The sequence below is a fragment of the Lipotes vexillifer genome, unplaced genomic scaffold (assembly GCF_000442215.2).
Source record: "Lipotes vexillifer unplaced genomic scaffold, Lipotes_vexillifer_v1.1 scaffold749, whole genome shotgun sequence".
NCBI classification, from domain to species: Eukaryota; Metazoa; Chordata; class Mammalia; order Artiodactyla; family Lipotidae; genus Lipotes; species Lipotes vexillifer.
In genome coordinates this window covers 350,022-368,717 of record NW_006782834.1, presented here as the reverse complement: position 1 = coordinate 368,717, position 18,696 = coordinate 350,022, and the positions used below count along the sequence as shown (strand labels likewise).

General features: G+C 41.7%; 1 protein-coding gene across 1 annotated transcript in view; it reads left to right on the top strand.

Moving 5' to 3' along the window:
• FRAS1 (Fraser extracellular matrix complex subunit 1) overlaps positions 1-18,696 on the top strand; it is a 452,432-nt gene that overhangs the window by 366,390 nt on the left and 67,346 nt on the right. The window contains exons 45-47 of the mRNA XM_007455407.1: positions 1,499-1,687; positions 3,107-3,226; positions 3,503-3,682. Coding sequence (XP_007455469.1) covers positions 1,499-1,687; positions 3,107-3,226; positions 3,503-3,682 — 489 coding nt within the window. The remainder of the gene's footprint in view (positions 1-1,498; positions 1,688-3,106; positions 3,227-3,502; positions 3,683-18,696) is intronic.

Here is an 18,696-nt window from a genome sequence, read left to right as displayed (position 1 = left end):
TTTTTTTTAAAAAAAAAAAAAAAAAAAAAAAAAAGGCATGGAGGGGCAATTGGGAAGTCATCATGCACCAAGAGAGATTATGTAAATAATTGAGAACCATTAGATACGGTGTTCTAGGGTCTAATGTTCACAATTTTACTTATGGATAAGCAACACTGAAGGACCTGTGACACATGTCAGTCTTGGAGTCAGTTTGCAGTAGAGAGTTACTTAGAGAGTGGGCTTTTTTCCACAGAGCATCTGTGTCCCACTGGAGTTCCGTTTGCTTGTTTATTCTTAGTTTCATATGTATTTTGTAGTGAAAAATATATGGTATAATGGTATTTGAAAATTTGGAGATTCCCAAAGGTCTCAAGTATTAGCTTTGGGACTTAACTTTGCCCTATTTACAAGCTAATAAGTTATCCTCTTACTGTTTCATGGATGCTGGTAGAAGACACGAGAGTCCTTGGTCAGAGACAAAGTACTTTGTGACAGCACAGCAGGCAGCATTGCCAAGAGCAATTTTGCATCTATTCGCAATGCCCTCCAAGTCCCGTGGGGGTGATGCGGAGGACCCAGATGAATACCTCCGTGTGCAGTGTAATGCATTACAGAAGACGAACACTGAGCTTGGGGAGCTCCCCATGTTATAGTAGCGATAAGCAAGCCTGATCTTTGTCCCAGAGGAAGATGTCACCTCATCCCTCAGGGTTACTCGCTGAGAATGGCCTGAGTAATGAGTGGTCAGGCCCTGCATTCTTGGCATTACCCAGCAAGAACATGCAGGGACACTCAGGGCCCATGGTGGGTTGCCACTCCAAACACTAGGATGTATTACACATGAGTGACTAGGACCTACTTTATCAGAATTTACTATTTTTAATGTGAGAAAATGGCTGGAGAGGAAAGCGAGGGGGAAGACCCTGAGAAAACGTGTTTTCCAGGAGACAGTGCCTTGTCTCCACCCCCAACACCTGTGCAAGCCTTCCAGGGCCCAGCGCTCAGGTCTCCCTGCTCTGTAACCCTCACCATATATTGTCTTGAGGAACAATGATTCTGACTATTCAGTCTGAGAGGGCAACAGATATGTTTGTGAGTTTATGTAAAGCTGTTTTTTTTATGATTTGGTGATCCTTAAGTAAATAAATTAGGTCCAAGCAGGTTTCATCATAGGTCTGGGAATCCTTTATATCACAGAACTAGGAGTTATTACATAGATCTAGATACTAATTGAAAGGTCACTGGCGTAGGGCAAGCACAGGTAGAGAGTGAAAGTGGATCAGAAGAGAAAAGGGGCTCAGATCTAAACTCAAGGGGTGATTAGCAAATTGGGAAGTTGGGACTATTCACTTATGGAAATTAAACTTTATTCAGCTGGAAACAGAAGGGCAGGCAGCTGATACTTGCTTAGACCAGGGAGTGTGTGTTCATTTAGTCTCCAGTCTCCTAAAATCATTTGACATCCTATTCAAAAGCAATGATGGGGAATGACCTAATCTATCCCATTCTCTTCCAGGGTCCGTAGCACCCATCACAGAACAGCACTTGAAAGTGACAGATACTGACTCAGGTGACCATCAGGTGATGTACATCTTGAAGGAAGATCCTGGTGCAGGGCGCCTGCAGTTGGTAAAGCATGACAGCCTGGAGCAAATCTCCGTTAAAGGCCCCGTCCAAAGTTTCACCCAGGCTGACATCAGCCAAGGTCAGCTGCTTCTCTTCTGCCAACCCAGACTTCCAGAAACTCCATCCCCAGTAGTCAAATGAGAGATAAGTGCCTGGTAGCCTATGGCAGCAAACTGAGCACTTTTGTTTTGAATTAAGAGCTGAGTTATAGCTTCATTTATTCTTTCTTGTCTCCTCAATTTTTTTGGTTTTGCAAAGAACTCTCCTTCTTGGCTAAAATGTGTTCATGCTTTGACATAGCATTGATGAAATTGGGGGCTATTATAGACGAAAAAATCATTTTCACTTGCTATGATGCTAAAAATGTGTGTGAGAGAGAGAGGAAAAAGAAGTGAATTGGGATGGATTAAGGTGAAAATTATGCCTGCCTGAGGTGAACAATTTATATCTCTTTCCAGCTCCCCAAAGAGCACAAGTTAATGAACTAAGCAAAATGGAAAGGCATAAATTGGAGCTGCTTGAGGGAGATTACATAGCTCATCCCTCCTCCAGGAAATGCTGATGTAATGTAGAAGCATAAATGTTAAATGCTACATAGTTACTGTACAGTGCTTTCAGGGGTAAAAAAGGAAAGAAGGTTACATATTTGGGAGGAAAGTAATCCAACGTCATGTAATGATGTGCAGTTCCATTTAGAGGTGGAAATGTGTCCCCCTAGGAGCAGAAGGTCCCATCTGCACTAAAGTCCAAAATTGATAGCAGCCAAAATCTCATTAGACATGTTTAGTGAAGGGAGTGGAATAAGTCCTTAATTTTTCCATGCCTCAGTGTCCCTTTTTAGAATATGAGAGCAGGCACCTCTTCCTAAATGTTTGGCTATCTTTTCATTGCTAGGTACTTATAAGTGATGCTGTGGGTTAACAAAAATGTAATATATTGCATTTTTCCCTTTGGATCCATTTGACTTCTAGGTAGAGTCTATTTATTTTGTTCATCTATTTCTTTGTTGGTTGGTTATATCTGGTGTCTTTCCTAAAATGAATTAAGGCTGTACTGGGAAATGGGAGTGACAACTTCTGGGAGAATGTGGGCTGCAGCTCTCTGTCCTCTTGCCCTGTGACATGGATATTTAACAGGGTCACACCAATGACGTGGGTCCGGTCAGTGCACATTTTCCACATGGGCAGTTTTGCTGATCTAGTTATTCATGAGACTTCTTTAGAGCCTTCCACAGACGCCAAGCCTCAACTGTAAGCAATGCTACTTGCTACTTAGGATGGTTTTATCATGATGGAGCCATTGATGATGAGGAAGTTGCTAGTGGGAGATGAAAGGGAGGAAATGAAAATATTAGATTAAAATGTCAAAAGCAATGTCTAAGTGAGAAGGGATTAATTGATTCACTGGTGTGAATACCAACTGAATTCTCACCTGACAGTTCCGAAATAAGGGCAGAAAACACTAATAGCAAATTTTAATTTCCTTGTCCTTGTTACAGGCCACGTAGAATACAGTCATGGAAAAGGAGAATCTGGCGGGAGCTTTGCTTTTAAATTTGATGTGGTTGATGGAGAAGGCAACAAATTGATCGGCCAGTCATTTTCCATCAGTGTTTTGGGTAAGGGGGCACTGGGTTTCTAAAAGTCCTCCAGCAGTTCTGAGGTCATATGGTGCACACTGTGCTCACCTTGAGGCTTGAGCCTTTCCTTTAGGCGCTCATGTGGAAATCTGGAATCATATCCTGTCTGTTGTGCGAAGCCGTGGCTCCTTGATACGCTCTCTGAGGGACAGGCCTGGAGACTATTCTTATCTTACCCCTGGACACTAGGCCCAGAATTGAAGAAAGGAGGCTAAAAATGACCCCATTTCAAATCACTTTTTCTGATATTTTCAGAAGACAAATCCCCACCAGTCATCACCACCAATAAAGGGCTGGTCTTGGATGAAAACTCGATGAAGAAAATCACCACTCTGCAGCTCTCTGCCACTGACCAGGAGACGGAGCCTGCAGAACTGATCTACAGAATCACCAGAGAGCCCCAGCTGGGCCACCTGGAACACACAGCATCACCAGGTAAGCCCATCATCTCTGACTTCATCAAACCAAAGGCTGGGATTTAGGAAGTGCTGGGGGCAGCCACACTATGTGTACACATTCACCTTGAATCTGCCTTTGTTAGTATTTATTTTTGGCATCACTAGTTCTGACCATTATATACTGCCTTGCATTATACTTAGAACAAAGTGTGCTCAATAATTGCTTACTGGAAGTTGAATTAAAAATTACAATTTGATATAAACAGTCTTAGCTCCATAACTAGAATTCAGCACATAGCAAGTGAGCATGCATGTTGAGTAAGACCTTGGTTTAGGGCTTCCCTGATGGTGCAGTGGTTGACAGTCCACCTGCCGATGCAGGGGACGCGGGTTCGTGCCCCGTCCGGGAAGATCCCACATGCTGCGGAGCGGCTGGGCCCGTGAGCCGTGGCCGCTGAGCCTGCGCGTCTGGAGCCTGTGCTCCGCAACGAGAGAGGCCACAACAGTGAGAGGCCCGCGTACCGCCAAAAAAAAAAAAAAAAAAAAGACCTTGGTTTAGCTGCTACAGAGGAAAAAAAAAAAAGATATAACCACAACCTTTAGAGTCCTCTATTGGATAAGATAAGGAACCTCTGAATATAATCATACATAAGGGAAGAAGATAGCAGGTATTTTAAGAATTGTATAAACCTGCTATCATAGGAGTTCAAAAGTGAAAGAGGCTGCATCGGGTGTGAAGGTGCAAAGAGGTGGCATTTAACAGTGCACTTGAAAGATAGAATTTGGGCTGACAGAAATTGTGTTATTTCCAGAGATACGAACAGCATGTGGGCACATTCCAAAAATTATGAGAGGGCCAGTTTTGCTGAAGCATATATTCTGAAAATAGTAGTTGATTGGGCTCATGGGTAGATTGAGATTTTTATGGAGGGTCTTCAGAGTGGCGATCAGTAATACCTATTTAATTCAATAGGCAATAGGGAGCCACTGCAGAATTATGAACTGGGAGGGGAAGTGAAATTCATCTAGTGTCCAACAGGATGAACTGAAAGAAAAAGGAGGCAGTGTCATTGGGTAGGAAGTTTCTCATTTGGCCAGATGCAAGCTAGTGAGGCTTCACGTGGAGGGGCAGCAGTGGGAATAGTAAGATGAGAATAATATAAGAGATTATTCCTGGTACCTCGTAAGTATCCAGTAAACAGTAGATGGTGGAAGGAAGGAAGGAAGCGGTTAATTTCAGGAGAGGAACCTATAGAACTTGGCAGCTTGAATGGATGTGAGGGATGAGAGATATTTGCTGAATAAACAACCTAAAGGCAGAATTGTCTTTATTTGGTCCATCATAGAAGAAGTGTCAGCTTGCAGGAAATTTAGATCATTGTTTTCTTTGGATTTCAGGTTACAGATTCTTCATTCATTCAACCACAGAAATAGCAAAACAGAGAAAGTACTTGCCCTGAGGCTGGGAACCAGATAGTAAGCAAACAAGCAAGCAAATATATCATATGTCAATGGTGATGAGTTAGGGGGTGAAATGAGGGCGTTCTTGGGGTGCAGGGAGCAAGGAGGCGAGGGAAGCCCTCCCTAACAATAAGATGACATATGAGCAGAGATCTGAACAAAGTGAGGGAGCCAGCCATGCCGACATGTAAAGGAAAGAGCATTCCAGACAGGGGACTGGAGAGTGTCAACATCCTGAGATGGGATCAGCCAGGCCTGTCACATTCCAGATGCAACAAGGAGACCAGTATGGCTGGGGTGGAGTGAGTTGGGGAGAGAGTGGAGATGCACGGAGGACCACACTGGAGGGGGAGCCAGTGGGGGTGAACGAGTCTGGGTCCAGCGTGATGGTGGAGGAGGGAGTTATGTGTATGGTGGGAGGGCATGGGGAAGGATGGACAGATTGGCCAAAATCCCTAATGCAAATTAAAGCCAGTGCCCTCCCCTTTTGTCCCAGAGTTCCCGGGGGCAGTATGCAGATCAGCACTCCCAAGACCTTGGCTGCATGAGATACCAGATAAATCATTCATGAGCTAATTGCTTCTGTCAGAATTCTGTCAGGTTGCTGATTACATCTCTCCAAAGATGAAAGGGCAGACTCTTGGCTGTTGTGTTGGGCAACTGCATTTACACTGCACAGAGCTCCAAAAGGCTCAGAGCTTCACGCAAGGCACTGCCAGCTGCTGGTAAGTCCCAGCCCTGGCTCTTCTCTGACCCCCCGCCTGTGTTGAGTCCTGTGTGAGGCTGCCGCAAATTCACTTTTTCTGTTTTTACAGTCTCAGCCTTCACTGGGCTTAAATCCTGGACACCAAGACCAGGCCAGCACTGCTCAGGGGATCCCCATAGGGGATCACACTTCTCCCTCCTCTTGGGAAAGCAGCCTCCCGAAACAGAGGGAGGGGCGCTTCCTTCACGTGCCCTTTCCCACCAGGCTTGACTACCTAATCCACGTTCTCTCCCACCCCCACCATTTCTTCTCAATCCTCCTGTTTCTAGAGATTCTAAGTAGACCAGATAGGAAGATCTTGACTCTTGGGGGCCCCTCTCCATCTCTAATGGAGCAGGGCTTCCCTGCCCCTCCCACACTATCAGCCCCGCAGTCCTTTCTATAGCATTTAGTCAGCATTCTCTCCTTCCCTGTCTCTCCTAAGTGGAACTGCATTCATGAATTCAATTCTTTTTAAATGTCAAAGCTCTCCTTTCAGAGGAAGTCCACGCTGATCATGGGTCACCCTTTCTGAAGGCAGCTGGCTACAGCTTGGAGAAAAGCACCTCACCCCGTTTGTCTCCATGGGTGAGGATGGGTCTACTAGGAGCTGAGGCTGGGCTGGAACCTGTTTCCAAGAAGAGCAGAACGGCTTCTAGACCAGTGTCTCTAGTGCAAGCACTGAGATATTTGGGGACTGGATGCCTCTGGGAATTATCATTTGCCACCAGTGCTTGCAGACAGCCTCTTGATGGTTAACTACGAAGTGCACTTAGCCTTATGCCATCTCTCTTAGTCAGCTGATTGTGATTGTTCTCTTTAGATAGAAAAGGTGTGAAGGTCCTCTTTTCTCCCCTCAAGGCGTCACAGGGAGCCATGTGTCCATGGGAACCGTGCGGAAGACAGACACGAACCACCCCCCACAGAGGAGAGCCACATGAGGCTCTAGTCCCTGTGTGGGCTCTTTGCAAGGTTGAGGGCCCACACCCTCATGGTCAGTGACCCTAAGGACCCTCTTATTCTTGGGAAGTTAGAGTAAGGAGTTATATTATCAGGATAGAATCTAAGAGACTGCTTCTGGAACAAAGAGACTGCAAAATACAGTACCTTCCACAAGAACTTTATTTTTGCTCACAGCAAAATCCAGAGGCAGGTGGCCCAGAATGTACTGTCATCATCCCCCAACCAGCAGCCAGGGAGGAAAGACCAGGGGCACCCACATCCATTTCTTTTCCAGGAGTATTACAGGAAGAACCCATATCCTTTTTTTTTTCTTTTTAAGTCATCATTTTTTTAACATCTTTATTGGAGTATAATTGCTTTACAATGGTGTGTTAGTTTCTGCTGCGTAACAAAGTGAGTCAGCTATACATATACATATATCCCCATATCCCCTCCCTCTTGCGTATCCCCCCCATCCTCGCTAGCACACCCCTCTAGGTGCTCACAAAGCACCGAGCTGATCTCCCCTTGCGATGCAACTGCTTCCCACTAGCTATCTATTTTACATTTGGTAGTGTATATATGTCAGTGCCACTCTCTTACTTTGTCCCGCTTACCCTTCCTCCTCCCTGTGTCCTCAAGTCTATTCTCTACGTCTGTGTCTTTACTGCTCTCCTACCCCTAGGTTCTTCAGAACCTTTTTTTTTTTTTTTTTTTTTTAGATCCTATGTATATGTACTAGCATACATTATTTCCTTTTCTCTTTCTGACTTACTTCACTCTGTATGACAGACTCTAGGTCCATCCACCTCACTACAAATAACTCAATTTCGTTTTGTTTTATGGCTGGGTAATATTCCATTGTATATATGTGCCACATCTTCTTTATCTATTCATCTGTTGATGGACACTTAGGTTGCTTCCTGGCTATTGTAAATAGTGCTGCAGTGAACATTGTGGTGCATGACTCTTTTTGAATTGTGGTTTTCTCAGGGTATATGCCTAATACTGGGATTGCTGGGTCATATGGTAGTTCTATTTTTAGTTTTTTAAGGAACCTCCATACTGTTCTCCATAGTGGTGGTATCAATTTACCTTCCCACCAACAGTGCAAGAGGGTTCCCTTTTCTCCACACCCTCTCCAGCATTTATTGTTTGTAGTCTTTTTGATGATGACCATTCTGACCGGTGTGAGGTGAAACCTCACTGTAGTTTTGATTTGCATTTCTCTAATGATTAGTGATGTTGAGCATCCTTTCATGTGTTTGTTGGCAATCTGTATAGCTTCTTTGCAGAAATGTCTATTTAGGTCTTCTGCCCATTTTTGGATTAGGTTGCTTATTTTTGGGATATTGAGCTACATGAGATGCTTGTATATTTTGAAGATTAATCCTTTGTCAGTTGCTTCATCTGCAAATATTTTCTCCCATTCTGAGGGTTGTCTTTTCGTCTTGTTTATGGTTTCCTTTGCTGTGCCAAAGCTTTTAAGTTTCATTAGGTCCAATTTATTATTTTTTGTCTTTATTTCCATTTCTCTAGGAGGTGGCTCAAAACGGGTCTGGCTGTGATTTATTTCATATAGTGTTCTGCCTATGTTTTCTTCTAAGAGTTTTATAGTGTCTGGCCTTATATTTAGGTCTATAATCCTTTTGTATACAGTGTTAAGGAGTGTTCTAATTTCATTCTTTTCCATGTAGTTGTCCAGTTTTTCCAGCACCACTTATTGCAGAGGCTGTCTTTTCTCTTTTGTATATTCTTGCCTCCTTTATCAAAGATAAGGTGACCATATGCGTGGGGGTTTATCTCTGGGATTTCTATCCTGTTCCATTGATCTATATTCTGTTTTTGTGCCATACCATACTGTCTTGATTACTGTAGCTTTGTAGTATAGTCTGAAGTCCAGGAGCCTGATTCCTCCAGGTCTGTTTTTCTTTCTAAAGATTGCTTTGACTATTTGGGGTCTTTTGTGTTTCCATACAAATTGTGAATTTTTTTGTCCTAGTTCTGTGAAAAATGCCATTGGTAGTTTGACAGGGATTTCATTGAATCTGTACATTGCTTTGGGTAGTAGAGTCATTTTCACTATGTTGATTCTTCCAATCCAAGAACATGGTATATCTCTCCATCTGTTTGTATTGTCTTTAATTTCTTTCATCAGTGTCCTATAGTTTTCTGCATACAGGTCTTTTGTCTCCTTAAGTAGGTTTATTCCTAGGTATTTTATTCTTTTTGTTACAATGGTAAATGGGAGTGTTTCCTTAATTTCTCTTTCACATTTCTCATCATTAGTGTACAGGAATGCAAGAGATTTCTGTGCATTAATTTTGTATCCTGCTGCTTTACCAAATTCATTGATTAGCTCTAGTAGTTTTCTGGTAGCATCTTTAGGATTCTCTATGTATAGTATCATGTCATCTGCAAACAGTGACAGTTTTATTTCTTCCTTTCCGATTTGGATTCCTTTTATTTCTTTTTCTTCTCTGACTGCTGTGGCTAAGACTTCCAAAACTATGTTGAATAATAGTGGTGAGAGTGGGCAACCTTGTCTTGTTCCTGATCTTAGTGGAAATGATTTCAGTTTTTCACCATTGAGAATGATGTTGGTTGTGCGTTTGTCATATATGGCCTTTATTATGTTGAGGTAAATACCCTCTATGCCTACTTTCTGGAGGGTTTCTATCATAAATGGGTGTTGAATTTTCTCGAAAGATTTTTCTGCATCTATTGAGATAATCATATGGTTTTTCTCCTTCACCTTGTTAATATGGTTTATCACATTGATTGATTTGCGTATACTGAAGAATCCTTGCATTCCTGGGATAAACCCCACTTGATCATGGTGTATGATCCTTTTAATGTGCTGTTGTATTCTGTTTGCTAGTATTTTGCTGAGGATTTTTGCATCTATATTCATCAGTGATATTGGCCATAGCTTTCTTTCTTTGTGACATCTTGTCTGGTTTTGGTATCAGGGTGATGGTGGCCTCGTAGAATGAGTTTGGGAGTGTTCCTCCCTCTGCTATATTTTGGAAGAGTTTGAGAAGGACAGGTGTTAGCTCTCCTCTAAATGTTTGATAGAATTCGCCTGTGAAGCCATCTGGTCCTGGGCTTTTGTTTGTTGGAAGATTTTTAATCACAGTCTCAATTTCAGTGCTTGTGATTGGTCTGTTTATATTTTCTATTTATATTTCTTCCTGGTTCAGTCTCAGAAGATTGTGCTTTTCTAAGAATTTATCCATTTCTTCCAGGTTGTCCATTTTATTGGCATATAGTTGCTTGTAGTAATCTCTCATGATCCCTTGTATTTCTGCAGTGTCAGTTGTTACTTCGCCTTTTTCATTTCTAATTCTGTTGATTTGAGTCCTCTCCCTTTTTCCTTGATGAGTCTGGCTAATGGTTTATCAATTTTGTTTCTCTTCTCAAAGGACCAGCTTTTAGTTTTATTGATCTTTGCTATCATTTCCTTCATTTCTTTTTCATTTATTTCTTATCTGATCTTTATGATTTCTTTCCTTCTGCTAATTTTGGGGGGCTTTTGTTCTTCTTCTCTAGTTGCTTTAGGTGTAAGGTTAGGTTGTTTATTTGAGATTTTTCTTGTTTCTTGAGGTAGGATGGTATTGCTACAAACTTCCCTCTTAGAACTGCTTTTGCTGCATCCCATAGGTTTTGGGTCATCGTGTTTTCATTGTCATTTTTTTCTAGGTAATTTTTGATTTCCTCTATGATCTCTTGGTTATTTAGTAGTGTATTGTTTAGCTTCCATGTGTTTGTATCTTTTACAGTTTCTTTCCTGTAATTGATATCGAGTCTTATAGCATTGTGGTTGGAAAAGATACTTGATATGATTTCAATTTTCTTAAATTTACCAAGGCTTGATTTGTGACCCAAGATATGATCTGTCCTGGAGAATGTTCCATGAGCACTTGAGAAGAAAGTGTATTCTGTTGTTTTTGGATGGAATGTCCTATAAATATCAATTAAGTCCATCTTGTCTAATGTGTCATTTGAAGCTTGTGTTTCCTTATTTATTTTCATTTTGGATGATCTGTCCATTGGTGAAGTGGGGTGTTAAAGTCCCCCACTATTACTGTGTTACTGTCAATTTCCCCTTCTATGGCTGTTAGCATTTGCCGTAAGTATTGAGGTGCTCCTATGTTGAGTGCATAAATATTTACAATTGTTTATCTTCTTCTTGGATTGATCACTTGATCATTATGTAGTGTCCTTCTTTGTGGCTTGTAATAATCCTTATTTTAAAGTCTATTTTGTCTGATATGAGCATTGCTACTCCAGCTTTCTTTTGATTTCCATTTGCATGGAATATCTTTTTCCATCCCCTCACTTTCAGTCTGTATGTGTCCCTAGGTCTGAAGTGGGTCTCTTGTAGACAGCGTATATACAGGTCTTGTTTATTTATCCATTCAGCCAGTCTATGTCTTTTGGTTGGAGCATTTAATCCATTTACATTTAAGGTAATTAACCAATATGTACGTCCCTATTACCAGTTTCTTAATTGTTTGGGTTTGTTATTGTAGGTCCTTCCTTCTCTTGTGTTTCCTGCCTAGAGAAGTTCCTTTAGCACTTGTTGTAAAGGTGGTTTGGTGGTGCTGAACTCTCTTAGCTTTTGCTTGTCTGTAAAGGTTTTAATTTCTCCGTCAAATCTGAATGAGATCCTTGCTCGGAAGAGTAATTTTGGTTGTAGGTCTTTCCCTTTTATCAGTTTAATTATGTCCTGCAACACCATTCTGGGTTGCAGCATTTCTCCTGAAAGATCAGCTGTTAACCTGATGGGGATTCCCTTATATGTTATTTGTTGCTTTTCCCTTGATGTTTGTAATATTTTTTCTTTGTATTTAATTTTTGATAGTTTGATTAATATGTGTCTTGGATTTCTCCAAAGAAGATTTACAGTTTACCAACAAACACATGAAAGAATGCTCAACATCACTAATTATTAGAGAAATGCAAAGCAAAACTACAATGAGGTATCACCTCACACCAGTCAGAATGGCCATCATCAAAAAATCTACAAATAATAAATGCTGGAGAGGGTGTGGAGAAAAGGAACCCTCTTACACTGTTGGTAGGAATGTAAGTTGATACAGCCACTATGGAGAACAGAATGGAGGTTCCTTAAAAAACTAAAAATAGAACTACCATATGACCCAGCAATCCCACTACTGGGCATATACCCTGAGAAAACCATCATTCAGAAAGAGTCATGTACCACAATGTTCATTGCAGCTCTATTTACAGTAGTCAGGACATGGAAGCAACCTAAGTGTCCATTGACAGACGAATGGATAAAGAAGATGTAGCACATATATACAATTGAATATTACCCAGCCATAAACAGAAACGAAATTGAGTTATTTGTAGTGAGGTGGATGGACCTAGAGTCTGTCATACGGAGTGAAGTAAGTCAGAAAGAGAAAAACAAATACCGTATGTTAACACATATATATGGAATCTAAAAAAAAGAAAAAAAATGGTTCTGAACAACCTAGGAGCAGGACTGGAATAAAGACACAGACCTACTAGAGAATGGACTTGAGGACATGGGGAGGGGGAAGGGTAAGCTGGGATGAAGTGAGAGAGTGGCATGGACATATATACACTACCAAACGTAAAATAGATAGCTAGTGGCAAGCAGCCACATAGCACAGGGAGATCAGCTGGGTGCTTTGTGATGCAAGAGGGAGGAGATATGGGAACATATGTATATGTATAGCTGTTTCACTTTGTTATAAAGCAGAAACTAACACACCAGTTTAAAGCAATTATACTCCAATAAAGATGTTAAAAAATATATATGTGTGTGTGTCTTGGTGTGTTTCTCCTTGGATTTATCCTATATGGGGCTCTCTGTGCTTCCTGGACTTGATTGACTATTTCCTTTCCCTTATTAGGGAAGTTTTCATCTATAATCTCTTCAAATATTTTCTCAGTCCCTTTCTTTTTCTCTTCTTCTGGGACCCCTATATTTCCAATTTTGGTGCGTTTAATGTTGTCCCAGAGGTCTCTGAGGCTGTCCTCAATTCTTTTCATTGTTTTTTCTTGATTCTGCTCTGAAGTAGTTATTTCCATTATTTTATCTTCCAGGCCACTTATCTGTTCTTCTGCCTGAGTTATTCTGCTATTGATTTCTTGTAGAGAATTTTTAATTTCATTTCAGCTTCTGAGGCTGCTGGGAGAGATTTCCCTTTCTCTTCTTTGTTCTCACAGCTCCTAGGGGCTCAGCTTTGGATTTGGCCCCGCCTCTGCGTGTAGGTCCCCGGAGGGCGTCTGTTCTTTGCTCAGACAGGACGGGGTTAAAGGAGCAGCTGCTTCGCGGGCTCTGGCTCACTCAGGCCGGGGAGGGCGGCGGGGGGAGGAAGGGGTATGGAATGCAGGGCGAGCCTGTGGCGGCAGAGGCCTGCGTGACATTGCAACAGCCTGAGGTGCGCCGTGTGTTCTCCTGGGGAAGTTGCCCCTGGATCATGGGACCCTGGCAGTGGCGGGCTGCACAGGCTCCTGGGAGAGGAGGTGTGGATAGTGACCTGTGCTCGCACACAGGCTTCTTGGTGGCGGCAGCAGCAGCCTTAGTGTTTCGTGCCCGTCTCTGTTGTCCGTGCTGATAGCTGCGGCTCGTGCCCTTCTCTGGAGCTTGTTCATGCGGTGCTCTGAATCCCTTCTCCTCGCGCACCCCAAAACAATGGTCTCTTGCCTCCTAGGCAGGTCCATACTTTTTTCCGGACTCCCTCCCGGCTAGCTGTGGTGCACTAGCCCCTTTCAGGTTGTGTTCACACAGCCAACCCCAGTCCTCTCCCTGGGATCTGACCTCCGAAGTCCAAACCTCAGCTCCCAGCCCCTACCTGGCCTGGCGGGTGAGCAGACAAGCCTCTCAGGCTGGTGAGTGCTGGTAGGCAGCGATCCTCTGTGAGGGAATCTCTCCACTTTGCCCCCTGCCCCCCTGTTGCTGCGCTCTCCCCTGTGGCTCCGAAGCTTCCCCCTCCTGCCCAACCCCCATCTCCACCAGTGAAGGGGCTTCCTGGTGTGTGGAAACCTTTCCTCCTTCACAGCTCCCTCCCAGAGGTGCAGGTCCCATCCCTATGCTTTTGTCTCTGTTTTTCCTTTTTCTTTTGCCCTACCCAGGTACGTGGGGAGTTTCTTGCCTTTTGGGAAGTCTGAGGTCTTCTGCCAACATTCCGTAGGTGTTCTGTAGGAGTTGTTCCACATGTAGATATATTTTTGATGTATTTGTGGGGAGGAAGTTGATCTCCATGTCTTACTCCTCCGCCATCTTGAAGGTCCTCCCTCCCATATCCCTTTTGATCACATCCCAGTGGCAAGGATGTAGCTACACAAAGCTGTGAGGTTGCTGGGAAATCTAGACCCTAACTGGGCATCTAATCACTTAACTAATAGTCAGCAGTTGTATTTTTAAGTAGGGGAGCAGTAATATTGGATTTAGCAATCTCCAGCACACACTCGTTCTTACCTTCAGGAAACATTTATTGAGTAGCTGCTGCAGGAGAAAGCTTAGATTTTGGAAGTGGGAGATATGTAATATGTGCGAGTGTGTTTCAGTAGTTGTGACAGCAACATGTGAGAGGATATTAGGAGCCAAGATGCTGTGAGTCCCACCTAAGAGAGGGCTGAGGGTGAGTTAGGAAGGACTTCCCAGAGGTGATGCTTTAGCAAAGGTATTCTTTGGCTTCCTCTTTATCTCAGCCTCTCAATATGGTGACACCAACCAGAATAAGCTGCAGTCAGTGTCTTAGTTTGGGTTCTCCCAAGAGCAGAGGTGTATTAGTCTGCTAGGGCCAGCATCATAAAGCACTGCAGACTGAGCAGCTTAAACAGCAGAAATCTGTTGTGTCACAGACCTAGGGGCTGGAAGTCTGAGATCATGGTGTTGGCAGGGTTGGTTCCTCCTGAGGGAAGGCTCTGTTCCAGACCTCTCTCCTGGGCTTGTAGATACCTGTCTTCATGTTCACATGGCATTCTCCTTCTATGTGTATGTCTGTGTCAAAATTTCCCCTTCATCTGCAATGATCCTATTTCCAAATAAGGTCACATTGTGAGGTACTGAGGGTTAGGATGTCAACGTATGAATATGGGGGGCATAACTCATTCCACAACAGGAGGCTTGGAAGAAAATCTGAAGCAGAGAAGCTGAGAATCTCCCACAGCCTGAGCTTGAGGTGGGAGCAGACAACAGGTGTAGAGCCATCCACAGCTATGCTGAAAGCCAGGAGGGCCAGGGCGATCTCCTAACATCCCATTAGGAAGGCAGTTTCTTCAAAAATGCTTTTTTCTCAAACCACTTCCCTGACCTGGACTGAACTTTCTCTAATGTGCTAGCCCTCCAGGGGAATTGGAAAAACTGACAGGGTTAATGTGGGTCTCCGTAACACTGCCAGATACATAGTTTAGCCAGCAGGTTGGTGACTGAAAACACTTTGGATGGGATTAAAAGCCTTCAAAGTATTTCAAACAGTAACTACCTGCTGTGACAGCCAGTAGGGACAATATGTTATTAGAAGCACCATCTTGCTGGTGAGTGAACAACTAAAGTCTTCCAATACCCAATTAGCAACAGCTAAAAAAAATTTTTTTAAGTGTACAAAGATTGAAAATCTGTGCTTAATAGGACCTCTTATATATTAACAGTAGTGGATGAACTAAATTCATTCACCAAATATGTTTTGAGAACCTACTGTGTGCCGGGCACTATTCTAGGTGCACATTGGTGAAGAAACAACAAAATCTTGTCCTCTTGAAGCTTACCTTATAATGCAACTTGTTACCCTCCTGCACTTAATTATGGATATCACTTAAATGATAATATTAAATACCCCATCAGAATCAATATTTCAGACAAGAAAAAGGTTATAGTCAAAAAATTATTCTATGATTCAATTCAAAAAAATTATAATGGTATTTCAGTGGTAGAACTATGAGTGGTACTGTGATTCTTTACTACTTTCTGTGTTTTTCACATTTTCTTTAATGGACATGTATCCCTTTTATATTGAAAAGAAAATTAAAGGATAAGGGTGAAATCCAAGAGGCTCCTTGTCTAGCCCAGAAAAGCTAGATAAGTTTTACAAAAAGTACTCCTAACAGAGTACAATATATATATATATGTATGTATATATATACATACATATATATATGTGTGTGTGTATATATGTGTGTGTTTCATTTCAACATGTAATCACATAAGAAAAAAAAAGTACTTCCAGCAGGCCCAAACTTTGGAGGTGGACAACCTTGAGTTCCAGTCTCAGCACTGCTCTCTTATTAGCTGTGTGACCTCAGATAGGTCACATTTCTTTCCTAATTTTATTAGTATCATAATCTAGAAAAATAATGCCAACCTTGACCTCCCAGAGTTGTTGAGATAAAACAATCTATATAAGCAAATCTGAAACACTGTTCTGCACATGGTAGGTACTCAATGTTTGCTAGATTGAATTGGGAAAGACCCACTAAGATCAAGCCCAGAGCTCTCATGCACTGCTAGCGGGAATGTAAAACATTACTACCACTTTGGAAAATAGTTTGGCAGTTTCCTAAAAAGTTAAGCATACACCTTACATATATTCCCACCCTCCCACTCTTAGAGATTTACCTAGGAAGAATGAAAACTTATGTCCAGACAAAGACTTGTGCATAAGTGATCATAGCACCCTTATTTTGTAATAGCCCCAAACTGGAAATAACCTAAATGTCCATGAACAGGTAAATGGATAAACAATCTATGCTATAACCATCCAATGGAATACTACTTGGCAATGAGAAGGAATGGACTATTAATACATGCTTCAATATGGATAACTCAAAAACAATTATGCTAAGTGCAAGAAATGCATAAAATAGTACATACTGTATGATTCTATTTATAAAAAGTTTGAGAAAATACCAACTAACCTATAATGACAGATGACAATTCATTTGCTTCTTTGGGATAGGGTAGGGCACAAGAAAGGGAAGGATGGAAGGATTACAGAGTGTCAGTTAAAAACTTTTGGGGTAATGAATACATTCCTATTTTGACTGAGGTGATGGTTTCATGGATGTACCAAAGATAATGAAATTGTACACTTTAAATATGTATAATTTATTATATGTCAATTTCCCCTCAATAAAAAATGTTAAAAAATAAAAATATCAATCTCAGCACTTCCTTCCCAAGAGGAAGGAAGATCTACCACCTTTTTTTTTTTTTCCAGTGTTCAAGGTTTTTATTGGGGGACTGGTTACATGGGCACCCTCTACCTAGTACAAACCAAAATTGTAGAATCCCAGAAGGAAAGCAAGTATTCAGCATATACCAAATTGTACAAATAATTGAGGCACAGAGAGTCCCTCTTATCAGTTAGAGTGTAGGCATCCTTCGTCTAGAACTTACCAAAATTCCATGTTCCTAGACAGAAGCTGAGAGCCCATCTTGCAAGCTGGCATTTCTGATGGCAGCTATAGGCCTCCTAAGTATGTTAACTTTTTTCCGCCCACTTAACTAATGAGTTCTACCACCTTTCTTAATCAGTCTTAGACTCTCATAAGGGGAACAGTGAGTTAGGTGACCAGTTGATTGTGAGAATCCACACACGTATTTCCCCATGAGCTGTGAGAGTGGATTCACAGCAGGGGAATAGGTTTAAATTTCTCAGTGCAGCCAGTCTGAAGTTTTTAAATTTTTAAAGAATGGTATGGATTTCTGTCCAGAACCACAAGACAAAACTGTAAGATAGGGGTCGGGGGAGCTACAGTTTTTGCCTGTCGAGAGCTGATGTAACAAGCACGAACATAAATATAAAATGACTCATCAAAAAATTAATGCCCTAATATTCAGGAGGCTATTTTATCTAGGTGACAAATTTCAGATGATAAAGAGAGCTGCAAATATAAACCATGCTGGTTGATGTGTTTTATTTTTAAGATAAAGCAATGATATTGATGTCACAGTTAAATGTAAAATAGTCAAAGGAGAATCTCTTTGTTTTTTTACAGAAAAGACTAAATGGTTTTGCCAGGATTAACAATGACAAATAATAAATCCCAGGAAGCAGCAAATGAATTTCAGGACCAAAGCAAAGGACTAGATTAAATAGAGGACTACTGTAACACCCAGAATCAGAAAGAGAGAATTTGTGCTGAGGGACTGAAGGATATGATTTTGTTTCAGTCTTGGCTGCCACCAGAGGATGGACCCCAGAAGCCCTAAGATAGAAGCAAGAATTCTGGATTGTTTTGCTAAATATTGTTGGGCATTTGAAAACATAGAGAGATTATTCATTAGTGGGATACTTTGGCATTATTTAAAAATCACATCACTTCAGATTTTTTTTTTTTTTACTTTTAGAATGACTGAAAAAAATTAACAAGTTTTCTCTGTATCATGTTATTAAAAGACACTGGTTTTCTAGGTCATTTTAGAGTTGAGAAAGAATGATTGCTCAAACCTCAAATTCATGCAGTAAGCTTTGTTACTTCCAGCCTGGCCAAAGTGGTATATGAGAAGCTAGAATCATAAATCCAAGAGTGAAAGGGACCTTGAAGAATATCCAAGGACATTATGGGTGCCGGGGATGGCTCACTAATCACAAAAACAAGGCTGTTTAGCCAAGCCCTATGACTCCAGTGTTTAAACGCTAAGCCATCACACAATATTAAAAATTAGGGCAGGTTTTCAGAAAGGACTACGAGGCTATGGGAGAATATAAAACTTAAGAGCGAGGAGTTTGGAGAATAAGGCAATGGCTCTACCTTTCACAGATTTGACCTGCATACATAAACCCCAAGAGAAAGGAGAATAACATTTATTGAGCACCTGCTGTTACCTTGGCACATAGTAGAAGCCTAGATAATTAAGTTAGCATGTGCTCCCACAGAACATACGCTGTTGTAGGGAA